The sequence below is a fragment of the Perca fluviatilis genome, chromosome 15 (assembly GCF_010015445.1).
Source record: "Perca fluviatilis chromosome 15, GENO_Pfluv_1.0, whole genome shotgun sequence".
Classification (NCBI taxonomy): domain Eukaryota; kingdom Metazoa; phylum Chordata; class Actinopteri; order Perciformes; family Percidae; genus Perca; species Perca fluviatilis.
In genome coordinates this window covers 6,685,286-6,698,606 of record NC_053126.1, presented here as the reverse complement: position 1 = coordinate 6,698,606, position 13,321 = coordinate 6,685,286, and the positions used below count along the sequence as shown (strand labels likewise).

General features: G+C 42.6%; 1 protein-coding gene across 1 annotated transcript in view; it reads left to right on the top strand.

The window, feature by feature from the left end:
- The first annotated feature begins 219 nt into the window (after positions 1-219).
- The window catches only part of myo15aa (myosin XVAa), a 47,559-nt gene continuing 34,457 nt past the window's right edge, over positions 220-13,321 (top strand). The window contains exons 1-11 of the mRNA XM_039824028.1: positions 220-2,975; positions 3,211-3,293; positions 3,664-3,727; positions 3,958-4,067; positions 5,585-5,659; positions 8,184-8,274; positions 8,746-8,849; positions 9,246-9,309; positions 9,396-9,509; positions 9,646-9,807; positions 10,514-10,627. Coding sequence (XP_039679962.1) covers positions 297-2,975; positions 3,211-3,293; positions 3,664-3,727; positions 3,958-4,067; positions 5,585-5,659; positions 8,184-8,274; positions 8,746-8,849; positions 9,246-9,309; positions 9,396-9,509; positions 9,646-9,807; positions 10,514-10,627 — 3,660 coding nt within the window. The 5' untranslated portion in view covers positions 220-296. The remainder of the gene's footprint in view (positions 2,976-3,210; positions 3,294-3,663; positions 3,728-3,957; positions 4,068-5,584; positions 5,660-8,183; positions 8,275-8,745; positions 8,850-9,245; positions 9,310-9,395; positions 9,510-9,645; positions 9,808-10,513; positions 10,628-13,321) is intronic.

Below are 13,321 nucleotides of genomic sequence, written 5' to 3'. Positions count from 1 at the left end.
CTTTCAGACAGCAACCCCCTCCTGCTGTGCCTCGGCCGTCTGCCAGACCACATTTGTTTAAAGGTAGAAAACAAACATCCAAGTTGAGGCGTTCCCCCTCTCCTCCCCTACCATCACCACAAAGACGGAGCCCGCCTCTACCTGAGAGATCTCAGTCCCCCCCCCCAACCTTCCGCCCTACTTCCCCCCATCGTCCTCCCTCTCCTTCCCCATCACAGATCACCAGTCGCCCCCTCCCCACCCGGTCCTCTACTCGCAGGCTGAGAGGTGGTGCTGGAGGCCGAAATCATGTGCCCATGGGGGCCGTGAAACCCTACCCAGCTAATCCCTACTCCCAGAGAAGCAGTAGACATGGACCCCCTGTCACTCAGCATGTAGCCCCATTCAGGTCCTCTATCCATAGTGGCACAGCACCTCCCTCAGGACAGATAGGGGGTGTAGCTGGAACACCCATGTTAGCCAGGTCAGGCTCCCGGCCTACAGGGTTAAGGGAGTCAAAGCGAATTGGTACTCCCCAAAGAGGCTTCCACAGACCTGTAGGTAGGGGGCAGCCGCTAGTCTGTATGCCCAGAAACCAACCTTCTCTTCAATCTAGGCAGTCATTCAGAGCACCTCCTCCAGTGCCTCCTGTCTCTCCACAGCCTTCTTTGAAACATATTGGTCCTCTTTCTCCCCAGCCATCAGTACGTAGGCTGCAGAGTAGACCTCCATCTCCACAACCACTGCCACGTCCATCTCCTCTGCCCTCCCGTTCAGCCTCTCCCATGCACCATATGTCTCAACCACCGCCCCCCTTTCCCCACAGGGCTATGAGTCCCCAGAGTCCAAGGCCAACATCTTTTCAACCTCCAGTATATCACCCCAGTCTTCCTGGTGCTCTCCAACCATCTCAAACCATTACCCAGTATGACTACACAATGATGGAGCCAGGCCCATCCCCAATGCTTACAAATGCTTTACCAACCCATCAGGGGGTAGGTGCTCCCTTTCTTCCTTCTCCTCGTCCCTCCTCCATCCCTTACTCCAACACTGCTTACTCTTATCCTTTAAATAGACCCTCTTCACCCCAAACACAGTATGAAGTCTACCCCCAAAACCCCCCTCAACCTGCACCCTCATCACCTTATCTAGGGCGTGCACTCCAGAACCCTTATCTGCAGAATGCCAGCTACACAACTACTTTACAGAGAAGCCCGTCCTCCATACCTGGTGGCCAGGGTGATATATCGGCTGATGTTCATTTGAGCCAGGAGGGGAGCCCATATGCCACTCCTGGTCTATCTAATGCTTTGATGCAGAACTCCCACCTGCGCAGCGCCTCCTACTCATCTCCTCTGCAACGCAATGCCAATGTCTATACAACTGTCCTCTCATCCCCACAGGCAGCAGCCCCTTCTGTCCCCTCTGTACCCTCCTCCCCACACTTGTCTTCTGCTATGCTTACCTCCCAGCTACGTAATGCTTCCTTTGTCTCACCCCTTCAGCGACACCTCTCCCCTGCTTCTCCCGCCCCTCCTCCCACCACACCTCAACAAGTTACTGTAAGAGGTCCCTCTTCATTTCTCTCTGGTGGACTGCGGACCTCTCAAATCCAGGGATCCATGTTAAGACTTCCAGGTGGCACTTTGACAATGTCCGGGAGACCTGTTCAGTCTCCGGTTACCACTGGTGGTGGTGGTGGGAGGCTGTCCCCCTCTATGCTCTCTAATGCCCTGCAGAACCCAAGCCTACGTCAGGCCACCTATCAATTACCTGATGGCTCATTGGTCACCAGAACGGAACCTGCTGAACCTTCCCAAGGCCCATCACCCCTCTCATCCTCTATGCTGTCCTCTGCCTTGCTCAATCCCAGTTTGCGTCAGGCCACATATCGTTTGCCTGATGGCACTCTTGTATCCAGGACAGAGCCCACACCTGTACGCTCCCTTTCCTCACCTATGCTTTCCTCTGCACTGTTGAACCCCAACGTAAGTAAAGCCACATATAGGCTGCCAGATGGAACTTTTATTACAAGAAACGAGCCAGCACCTGAGCATGTCACCCCTTCATCTTCTATGCTCTCCTCTGCTCTTCTCAATGCTAATGTTCGTAAGGCTTCTTATCGATTACCAGATGGTTCAATTCTAACTCATCCGGTAGAGGAGACACAGAATGCTGTGAGCGCAGTATCATCACCTGGCTTATCAAGCGCCCTGATGAATGCTAACCTGCGTAAGGCAAAGTTTCAACTCCCAGATGGATCATCATTGTTTTCACGGAACCAAACCCAAGCATCCACCTCTGCCTCCTCCGGTCCTAACCTTTCTGGTGCAATGTTAAACACCAACCTCCGAGGTGCCTCCTACAGACTCCCAAGCACATCACTTTTGAGGCAGCCTGGTTCTGCTGATACCTCTGAGTCACGTTCCCTTGACCTCTCCAATGCTCTCCGCAACCAGAACATCCGCTCTGCCACTTACCGTCTGCCTGACGGAACTCTGATGACCCGCTCTCAGCCCACTACAGCACCTCGAACACTTGACCTGTCTAATGCTTTGTCGAAGAACCCAAACCTTCGTGGGGAAAATTACCGTCTCCCCGGTAATATAATGACACGGCTTGGTGCACCTACCACCCCAGAACCTCGCTCACTTAATCTCTCTGGTGCCCTGCAGAACTCTCATCTCCGGGGGGCCTCTTTCCGCCTACCCTCATATGCTGTAGTGTCACCCCAGGTCCAGGGAACCGGCCATGAACAGCACTGGGCACAGGGCCCTGGAGTTGAAGGCTTAGGACTGCAGCAAGACGTGGATGTGTGGGGTGCAGAGAGGGTTCTACCTCACGGCACAGTTCAGAATCTCAATAAGTGGTCCATGTATAGAGACGGGGAGCTGCTGGACCCCCAAAGCCTGATGGTACAGGGACACATGGGGAATGAACCAGGGGAGTGGAATCTCAGCAGAGAGGGGGAACCACAGGGCCACTGGTTTGACAAGGTAAAGCTTTGAAACATGACTCACACTACAAGTAGACACAATAGCTAATGTTGGGCACTATACTGTAAGTCTTTGTGTTTGTGGTGTAATCTTGTAGTTGCAGGTGTAATGTTAGGGTGAACTCCTGGCACATTAGTGTAGTTTTCCATGTGAATGTGAGGATGTTTTCATGCATGAGCCCATTGATCATACATGCATCATGTCCTCATTTCTGAGTGTGTATGCATGTATTTAGATGTACTCAATCAGAAGCCTGCCAACCATGGCTCACCGGGAGCAACGAGAAGAAGATGGAGTGGAAGATATGACACAGTTAGAGTAAGTACAGAAATCACACACACCAGAGGGAATTTTTCAGAGAGAAACCTACAAATTAACAGTAAACAGTAAACTATGTAAAAATGAAAAGTCAGATTTAAGGCATTCCATCACTTGACAATCAAAGAAATTAATTCAATTTAGTTTTGATTTGAATTAATTAACTGCAGTCATTACCTTTCTCATTGTTTTGAGAATGAGAAAATCCTACTGCATACTGTACAATGCAGTAGGTTTGAAGCTTCAGAGACATGATATATGACTCCTTGAAGCTGGAAGAGGAATAATTGCAGTTGTGGAACATGCCTACATATTGATCAAAGAGACCATATTGATCAAAGAGACCCTTTGTCCTACTGCTTCTGTCTAGGGAGATGCATGAAGGGTCTGTTTTGCTGAACCTGAGGAAAAGATGGGAGAGGGAGCTTATTTATGCAAGTATCTGATCAGCACACACATCCAACATACAACCACCTACATACAACAATACAATACAATATACAATTATACTACTAAAAATGTCTTGAACCTAAAAATCTGAAGTCAAATCAGTTTATTGGAGTGTGTTGATTTTATAAACCGTTCTCTTTATCTCTGTTTCTTTTTACTCTCTTTGGAATATCATTTCCTTCTTTTCTTCTCTCTCCATTCCTTGTTTTTTCAGACATACATAGGTAGTATTCTGGTGTCTGTGAATCCCTACAAGATGTACAACATCTATGGGACGGACATGGTGCTGCTGTACAAGGGTCATGCTCTCGGAGAGTACCCTCCGTAAGTCATGTTTATTCTCAAACTTTGGGGACAGTTAACTGAAAACCAACAAACTCAACGCTAGAATTGTCAGCATTACATTATAGTACATTATATTGTTAAAACACAACAGAATAGATCCATTTTTGAAATTGAGTTTCATCCGTACTATATATTATTACTAATTATGCTGTTCTATTTTAAAACTTGTTGGCTCGATTGCAATGGAAGAAAAATTAAATGTTGAGAGGAAGTTGGCATGTTTTAAGTAAAGGAAGGTATGTTGCAGGCAGTGACGGACTGGGAACAAAAAACGGCCCTGGCCTTTCCACCCACCAGCGGCCCACCGGTGGGGTGGGGGGGGTGTGTGCAGATAGAACTTTTGACGCACGGAAAGAACACGCACTTTTGATAGCCCCAGTGATGGTAAACGTAAACTCTCATGCTATAAACAACTGCACCAAAATATATATATATATATATATATATAAAAAAAAGAATAAATCATCAGAGCCAGCCGCTCCATAATAATATAATATTCTGAAGTAGCCAAACTTACTGTACCTACACTCCCTCCTGCAGCATTGGTCTCCATCTCTGTTACTTCTGGTAATCCACATTCAGACCCACAGCAGGCTTGTTGTTCTGTGTTGGTTAGTTCCATAGATTTGTTATCTCTTCATCCTCCTCTTGCTCGTTTTGTTCTTCCTCTTCTTCATATTCCTCACTGTCCTGTCTTTCTCCCTGGTGTGCTGGCTCAGATATAGCGCTAATGCTAGCTGAAGCTGCACTTGATTTTAAAAACAAATCAGTCAGTTTGCAGCATTTTCAACATCAGCCAACAGTGCTCTCTTATATTTCTCTCTCTTTTTCTCTGCCCCTTGTGTCGGCGTTTGACGCCCGATAGAATTTTTTGTCAACGGTATAGCTTCCAATTTTCAACTTCCAACAACCACGCTGATGCAGACCATAGACAAGACGCTACTCGATTCTGTCTTGAAATTCCCAGAAGGCATTGCTTCATTTTAACTTTTGCAAACAAATATTCAAATAAAGGAAATGCAGATAGATTTGTTTTATTTCAAACCATGCACGTTTACGTTTTTGAACATCTGATCTGAATAAGTAATTTTGCTACAAAAAAATACAGACTAATGTAAAAGTCCGTGACTGTAGAGGGTAACCATGACTGTGATACGTTATTATTGATGCTTGAAAGGGGGCCGAGAGAAATTATATGGGCCGCTGTTTACAATTAAGTGGCCGCATGGCTTTGACAATTATGTGGCTCTCTGATTGGCCGGCCGGCCCAAATGGCCCATGAGGGCCCGCGGCCCCTCTGGCATCTGCCCAAATGCCAGATTACAAGTCCGTCACTGGTTGCAGGTAAATAATTAAGTTGGGAAAGGGAAAAAAAGAAGGTCAAAAATACAGAAGATAAGTTAGGAGAAACCGATACAAAGACTTTGAGAGTTTGAGTTCATTGCTTTCATCTCTTCAAGTAGCTGAGCTTGATGGTGTTACTCTTTCTCCTTCAGGCATTTGTTTGCCATAGCAAACGCTGCTTATTCCAAAATGATGGATGCCAAACACAACCAGGTCATAATAATCAGGTAAGAGACTGTCTCTGTACAGTCTTAATCACTTTCCACGTACCTGTAAACCAGACAAGTCCACAGCCATGATTTATACATAAGAGTTCCATTCACTAAGACTGAGTTTTTGTCATCACATCAGATGTGCCTGAGTAATTCCATACAGTTCATTAATTATTACACAGGATTTTGATAGATACGAAGATTTTTTATTTGTAAAAACCAGCAGCAAGATATGTTTTTTGCACATCATTATTTAACCTTCCAGGGTTTTGTAACGGTTTAACCTTGGTATATTCCATTAAGCTTCTTGGACAGTTATGTTTCCATCTCCAGTTAGACTAGTGTTTGTAAATTCATGAGTGTCTGTCTGTGGTTTTCTGGCCAGCAAACTTAAGACGGAGTCATCTCTCACTCCTCTCGCGCTCTGTCTATCTGTCACAGGCGCCTCACTCACTCATCTCCACACACAAAAACACAGATACACTCAGAGCCCATTTACATCTGACTCAGATGTAAAAGCACAGACACGTAAAAAGTACACACACTTGCACATTGGTGTGTGCTTTCAGAAATGGCCAGAAATGGCCAGAAACAATTGTATGAAATGCCCACACATGCACACATTCGCACATACCTGGAAAACTCTAGCCGTATTTGGAATGAGACACCTGTAAGGAACGGCCAGCCAGATCTGGGCCAGGAGCAGATTATCTTTCAGAGGTGTGTGTGTGTGTGTGTGTGTGTGTGTGTGTGTGTGTGTGTGTGTGTGTGTGTGTGTGTGTGTGTGTGTGTGTGTGTGTGTGTGTGTGTGTGTGTGTGTGTGTGTGTGTGTGTGTCCAAATGCACATGTGCAAACCCTATGTTTGTGTGGCAGTCACTGAGTGTGTGTTTAGGGGTAACTGAGGTCTGGTGTACAGTGACCAGTAATGGCCCGGTTTTTAGCTAACCAGCCAGTGAGTTGAAACCTTATGCTGGAATGTGGTCAAGGTGCCGGTGTCCCTAAACACATGTACACACACACACACACACACACACACACACACTCCTGCCCCCCTTTGGCCAAGGCTTGCTTAATGGGGGTATTTAGCGCTAAGCTGTTGGCAGTGAAGAAGCCCAGTGTGTGTGTGTGTGTGTGTGTGTGTGAGAGCGTTTCAGGTGATTCAACGCAAAAGTGGAATTGATGCCCTGCCTAATGCAAGATTAGCTTGGTTTCACATCACTTAGTCAATTAAGTCAAACCCTCTACAAGCACCAGTAGGGAGGTGAGAAGGATCATATAATGGATGCTCTAAGTGATTAATAAAAGCTGGGTGTAGTGGTGCTTAAAGTGCGGATAATGTTCACTCTTAATGAGCTTCCACTTTGCCATCCAAATAACTGAATTTTCCGCTACTTTAGCATTTAAAAAACTTAAAAATTATCGCACTTTTGCAGCCCGGTATGCAAAAAAAGTTCATCCAGCCTACCATTCAAGAATGCTAAATACAAGCATACTGTATACTAGAACACTTTTCTGTAATAAACCATAATTTGAAAGTTTTCTATTTATTAGTAGTTTTGTATTTCATATAGCCAGTGTGACTGGTCTTATCAGTAGTGTGCAAAAGTTTCAGAAATGTCATATAAAAGTCTTCTGGCTGTTTATCCATAGCATTTTGCAAATAATGGTTTCAAAAGCACCATGAACGTATTTTCAGTAGGAAGGGCTTTCCTGGACAACATGTGACATATAGTAGATTGCACTCTCGCTACTGGACACTGTATTTTTGGTGTTGTTAGTTTTTGACTATTTAAAGCTATAGTGCGTAGTTTCTGTTGCCCCCATGACAACACTGTTGTTGCATCCACATGACACAAGCCTTCCGTAATTGTGCAAGCGCCCCCACCCCTCCTCCACACAGTTACTTGTAGCCAATGAGGACACGGAGGATTAAAACAACATGATGGACTCTTCAGAAGAGGTCATTATCTTCACTCGAGTTTCTGCGTGCGAAAGTTGCCGGACGACACCAATTTCTAAACATAGCCATACTGAGAAATACAGACAGAGTTGTGTGGAGCTGATAGTCTTAATTAGCTTTGTATCATCTCATTTGGCAATAGCTTGAATGTAATGGACGTTCATTAATATAAATAAAGTTACGCACTAAAGCTTTAAAGTGAAGCTACCCAATGTTATTTTCTGAGCCGTTCATTTGCTATGGCCAGTTATGTTTATAACAGCTCCTCTAAACTTATAGCTGAGGTGAAGGCAGGCAGTCACGTCAAGATACTGAGGTAGGAAACCATATGTTTATCCTTCAAATTGACAGTATTTGTCATATTTTATTATTCCTTCCCATGCAGATGAAAGGCACACTTTATTAGGCACTCATTTCCACAGTAGCCTTGCATATCTGACAACGCAGAACATTGCTGTGACCTCTTTAGCAGAGGACCGTATGGCTGTCTGAATTTTTTTTTTTTTTAATGTATCAACTACTGAGTCATATTGATGGGTGTTATCTCTGTCCAGTGAGTGTGTGTTACTGTGTTTCAGTGGGGAGAGTGGGTCTGGAAAAACAGAGGCTACCAAACTAGTCCTTCGCTACCTAGTAGCAATACATCACAAATGCAATCTTGCGCAACAGGTACACACACGCAGACACACGCACGCACACACACGCACACACACGCACACACACACACACACACACACACACACACACACACACACACACACACACACACACACATTCCTGTCTTGAAGGATAACTAATGATCATTTTTTTTCATGTCTTGGTATCTGCTGGCTCTTCTTGGGTGCAGATTGAGGTAGTGGGGTTCCCTGCATGACTTGTGCTTTACATTTTACAACTCATCTTCTCATATGGCCATAAGAATAGCAGGTTGCTGTGTTTTGTTGTGGTGTGTGACACTCCTCATTAGAGATGTGTTTTTCTTGTAGATTTTCTTTTACTTGCTTTATAGAGATTTGTCTAGCAATAGCAGCCTGTTTAGCAATGGTGTTGAACTGGCTGCTGAATTGCTGTCAGATCAAGACGTTTTGTTGCCAAGCTGATAAAGGTTGTCCATTTACTGTGTATTTGACTGTTTGGTAGATACTTGAGGCAGCTCCTCTGCTGGAATCTTTTGGAAATGCCAAAACTGTACGGAACGATAATTCCAGTCGCTTTGGGAAATACATAGAGGTCTTTCTGGAGGAGTGAGTATATCTCTTTTTTTTTAATCAATCAAAAAAACATTATTTTGTTTTTTATATACTGTAATAAAAAAATCCATAGAAAAACGAATAATACCTTTTCCGTTAAGTTTACGGATATTCCTGTTAATCCCAAAATGAAAAAATCAGTAAATTTACAGTATATCCTCTGTACCCTTAACGGACATTTCTGTGAAAAATGATTCCAGAAAATTCCTTTATATTAACAGTATATTAGCTCATATTTCTACGGACTTTTCTAACAGTGTACTCTGTTCTGTTTTTATTATAAAGTGCTTTGTATAAATAAAGTTTATTATTATTAAATGCTACACTTGCTTTTGTGTTTCTTCTCCTCTTTTGTTTGCTCTGTGCTCTCTGCTGTCTCTCTCTGTCCAGTGGTGTGATCAGTGGTGCCATAACCTCTCAGTATCTACTGGAAAAGTCCCGTATCGTCTTCCAGGTGACACGCGCAGATGCGTACACAAGACACTTTATATCTTGTACTTTTCTGAATTGGAAAGTGTCAAATTTGTGTTTTCCCTTCAGGCCAAAGATGAGAGGAACTATCATATCTTCTACGAGATGCTGGCAGGTCTTCCCTCGCAGCAGAGGCAGGCTTTCTATCTACAAGAGGCTGAGACCTACTATTACCTCAACCAGGTAGAAGCCAAAGTGCAGCATAATCATCGGTCTTTTCAGGACTTTTCAGAAATGTCACGTGGAGATAGGGCTACTCAGACAAAGTGAACTCTTCACTCCAAACTCTTGTGACCTTTTTCTCTTTCTCTCCATAAAGGGAGGGGATTGTGGGATAACAGGAAAGAGTGACGCAGAGGACTTCCTGCGTCTGCTCGCTGCCATGGAGATCCTTCACTTCACCCCTGACGACCAGTCGGCCATCTTTAAAGTTCTTTCTTCCATACTGCACCTGGGCAACGTCTACTTTCAGAAATATGAGGTAGTGTTTCCAGTGAGCTTTCCTCCTTTGCAGGGGCATACATATTAGGGGTGGGGAATCAATATTTTATTTATTCTTTTTAATCAATGATTCAACTAAATATTTTTTGTTTAAATGGTACCACCGATGGCGACTACTGTACATCATAACTGTTTCCAGCAAAACAGAGCGAAAGCAGAAAATGCAGAAAATCCATGTTATGTACTTCTTTATGAATTAAATAAATGTCAGACTGACTGACATGTGATGTGCATTCGCCTTAGAAAACAATTAGTTTTTAGAAATGGCTCACGATGTATTGTCTCTAGAAGCGTATTATTCAACTTTTGTTTTTGTTAAAGAAGGAAAAGAAAAAAATACAAAAACAATTACAAAAATTTAAAAAATATATATATAGAGTCGTGGTTTTTAATTAGTTTTTTGTAAAATAGTCAGTAGCAATAAAAATTATTCTTTGTATTTTGTCATATACAGATATGCATGATTGCTTGGTAAAATGTACAGGTTTGATTCTGACCTGCGGGCCTTTGCTGCATGCATCTCTCTCTCTCTCTCTCTCTCTCTCTCTCTCTCTCTCTCTCTCTCTCTCTCATAAAGGCCTAAAAAGCCCCCAAAAGAAAAAAGGGCATGTTATTAGAATAGGATGATTATACGCACAACACATCAAGTGTTTTTTCTGTCTTTCTCCTTCTGTGTTGCACGACAGGCCGATGGCCAGGAGGTGGCGTCAGTGGTGAGCGCTCAGGAGATCAGAGTGGTGGCAGAGTTGCTGCAGATCTCTCCGGAGGGACTACAGAAAGCCATCACCTACAAAGTCACAGTCAGTATCAAATTGTGTTTTATGTGCATGTGTATTAACATTTCGCTGCCTATATACGGGCATCCCTCCATTGCCTGCTTGAAATTAAGATGTGTTAGATCAACGATCAACGTTTTTTAGGCCAAGGACCCCTCAGCTGAAAAAGAGACGGAGCAGGGACCCTTTACTATATATATTGTATAAAATCGAGTTGCATATTAAAATGGGCTTACAAAAACGTGTAGGGCGGCCTAGAGCAATGGGACATACCTTTTTATGGTGCATACAATACAAAGCTATTCAAATAATTGACATTCACATATTTATACATTAGGTTTTAATTTAAAAATTGTGGCACATTGAATCCTTAAGCTTAACTGTGTCTGTGGATGGCTTCCTTACCTATAGGCCAGTAACCCTATCGTCAATCTTGCGTAAATTAAAAAAAGATTTATCTTTACAAATAATTGGTTGGATTCATGTTAATATTTATCGGTAGAACAATCTGTAATTTCAACATACCATCCTTTTTTATTTTTTTTTTTTTTTTTTTTTTTTTTTGGGGGGTTTTTTTTTTTTTTTTACTTCCTCCTGGGGGAATTTTTTTTTTTTTTTTTTTTTTTGGGGGTTTTTTTGTTTTTAAGTTTTGTTTTTTTTCTAGTTAGTCTAGTTTATTTTAATTAAGGGATCTAATAACAGCTTCCTTCAAAATCTAACCCACCACAGACTAGCCATTTCAGTAAGAAGTGAAAGAAATGGGGGATTGAACACATAATGTAGGTTGTTGCTCATCTGAAATAATTCCAAAATAAAAGTAAAACAGTGTCAAAATTATCATTACTTTTTTAATTCTAGATTTCTAAAATATATATGTACAACTTGTCTCTTTAGTCCAACAGAGGAGCTGTAAACTGTAACCAATGCTAATTTGTTTTAACTGATTGGTTACTGTAGGTTATTTTCCTCCATTTAAATCATTTATTATGTGATACATTTTCAAATTAAACAACGCGCTATTGCTGTCACTTAGACTTCATTCATAAAATTCTTCTCAGTCTTATTTTATTTCAGTCTTATTTTATTTCCTTGATTTTATTCAATACATCACACCGATGACTTTTGTATAATTCCTATTCATATTATTTCATAATCATATTTCATTCTGAACATCATACCACGTACTTGTAGTTTGAAGATAATGCTTAACAGTCAGTTCACGTTTGGTTCTGAGTTGCATCAGATGCTTGATACCCGCTTGCAGGTCTAGTCTAAGGAGCGGTTTGGTTTCCTCTAAATTATATTTCCCCACATATCCAAAAGTTGGGTTTCCTGCTTCATTCAAACACCATTCACCTCAGTTTGCAGTAACCACAGTCTTCTTCAAGTTGTAAAAAGTGAGAAGAAAAATGCCACGGAAATCACAAATACGCTGCTGATTAGGTGCCAGAGACCCCCAAAGTAATTTCAAAAACATTTTATGATACAATTTTCACCATGATTTTTGCTAAAAAATAATGACCCTTAGCTGTAGCGTCATCTGCTTTGACACCTTGGTCATTCTACCTGACACATCACTGTGTCTTTGTGTCTTGAATTTTAATTACGTGTCAAGTGTCTTCCCAAACCTCTGACTTCCTGCGATGCCCTCATTCATTCATTCTGAGCTGAAAACAAATCTCAAATCAAACCTGACCTCATGTAGAGCCGTATATTCTGTTTCTACGTTGTAACAGAATCACTTCATAAAACAATTCAAACTGTTTCCTTTAACTGCCCAGAATGTACTTGATCTACAGGTGTGACTTTGATATGTCAGCATTGATTATTTGGACGTATCTCTTAAACTCTATACACACACACACACACACACACACGTCTACAACACACAACCATATTGGCACGCAGACACTCATCCTGTATACATACAGTACACAGACATGAATAGACACAAAGAGTTACACACTTACTGTTGAGCCATGTTCTTTTGTAGAGTAATGCTTCTGGCAGCGAAAGCATCTCTGGACTCTTTTCTTTTGCAGGCTGTCATGTTGGATGGTATATATTTTCTAAATAGCCACACTCAGCAGTGGAGCGTACATAGAAATAGCTTGAGGAGATGGGACCTTTCACATCGTAACCCCTTTTTTTTTTTTTTTAAATAAGAGTCCTGCCTTCTTTGTCTGAAACTGCAACTTTTTATTTGCTTGAGGATTTTAAGCTTACTGGATACATCATTAGGCTCATATTTCCATACAAGTATTTGTCTTGATCCTTGTAGCTACGAGGGTGTTCCCTCCATCACAAAGGCAAAGCAAAGAAAAGAAAGGAATTGCTTATACTCATTGCCTTCATGTTAAATCTCCTAAAGTCCTTTAGTGCGTTACCAGGCAGGAGCAGAAGTCCATTGAGTTCACGTATAAGTATGAGACGAGTCCTCACAAATTGTTTTCAGATCTCATTTGAAAACGCCTCTGTAGCAGCTCTGCTGCTGCAGACCTCTGTTTACAGATACCCACAAACACACGGGGAGGAATATTTTCCACAGCTCTTTATTTAACGCCCGCATCAGCAGTGAATTGTCCCACAGTCCATCTGGAGCTCCCTCGCTCCCACTTGGCCCAAGGCTCTCGGTCGCGAGGGTAAGAATTCACGCTGTCCAGCTTATCACACGGTGTCCACGTCTTTTCTCTCACAGTCATCCATCAAAACTTGCTC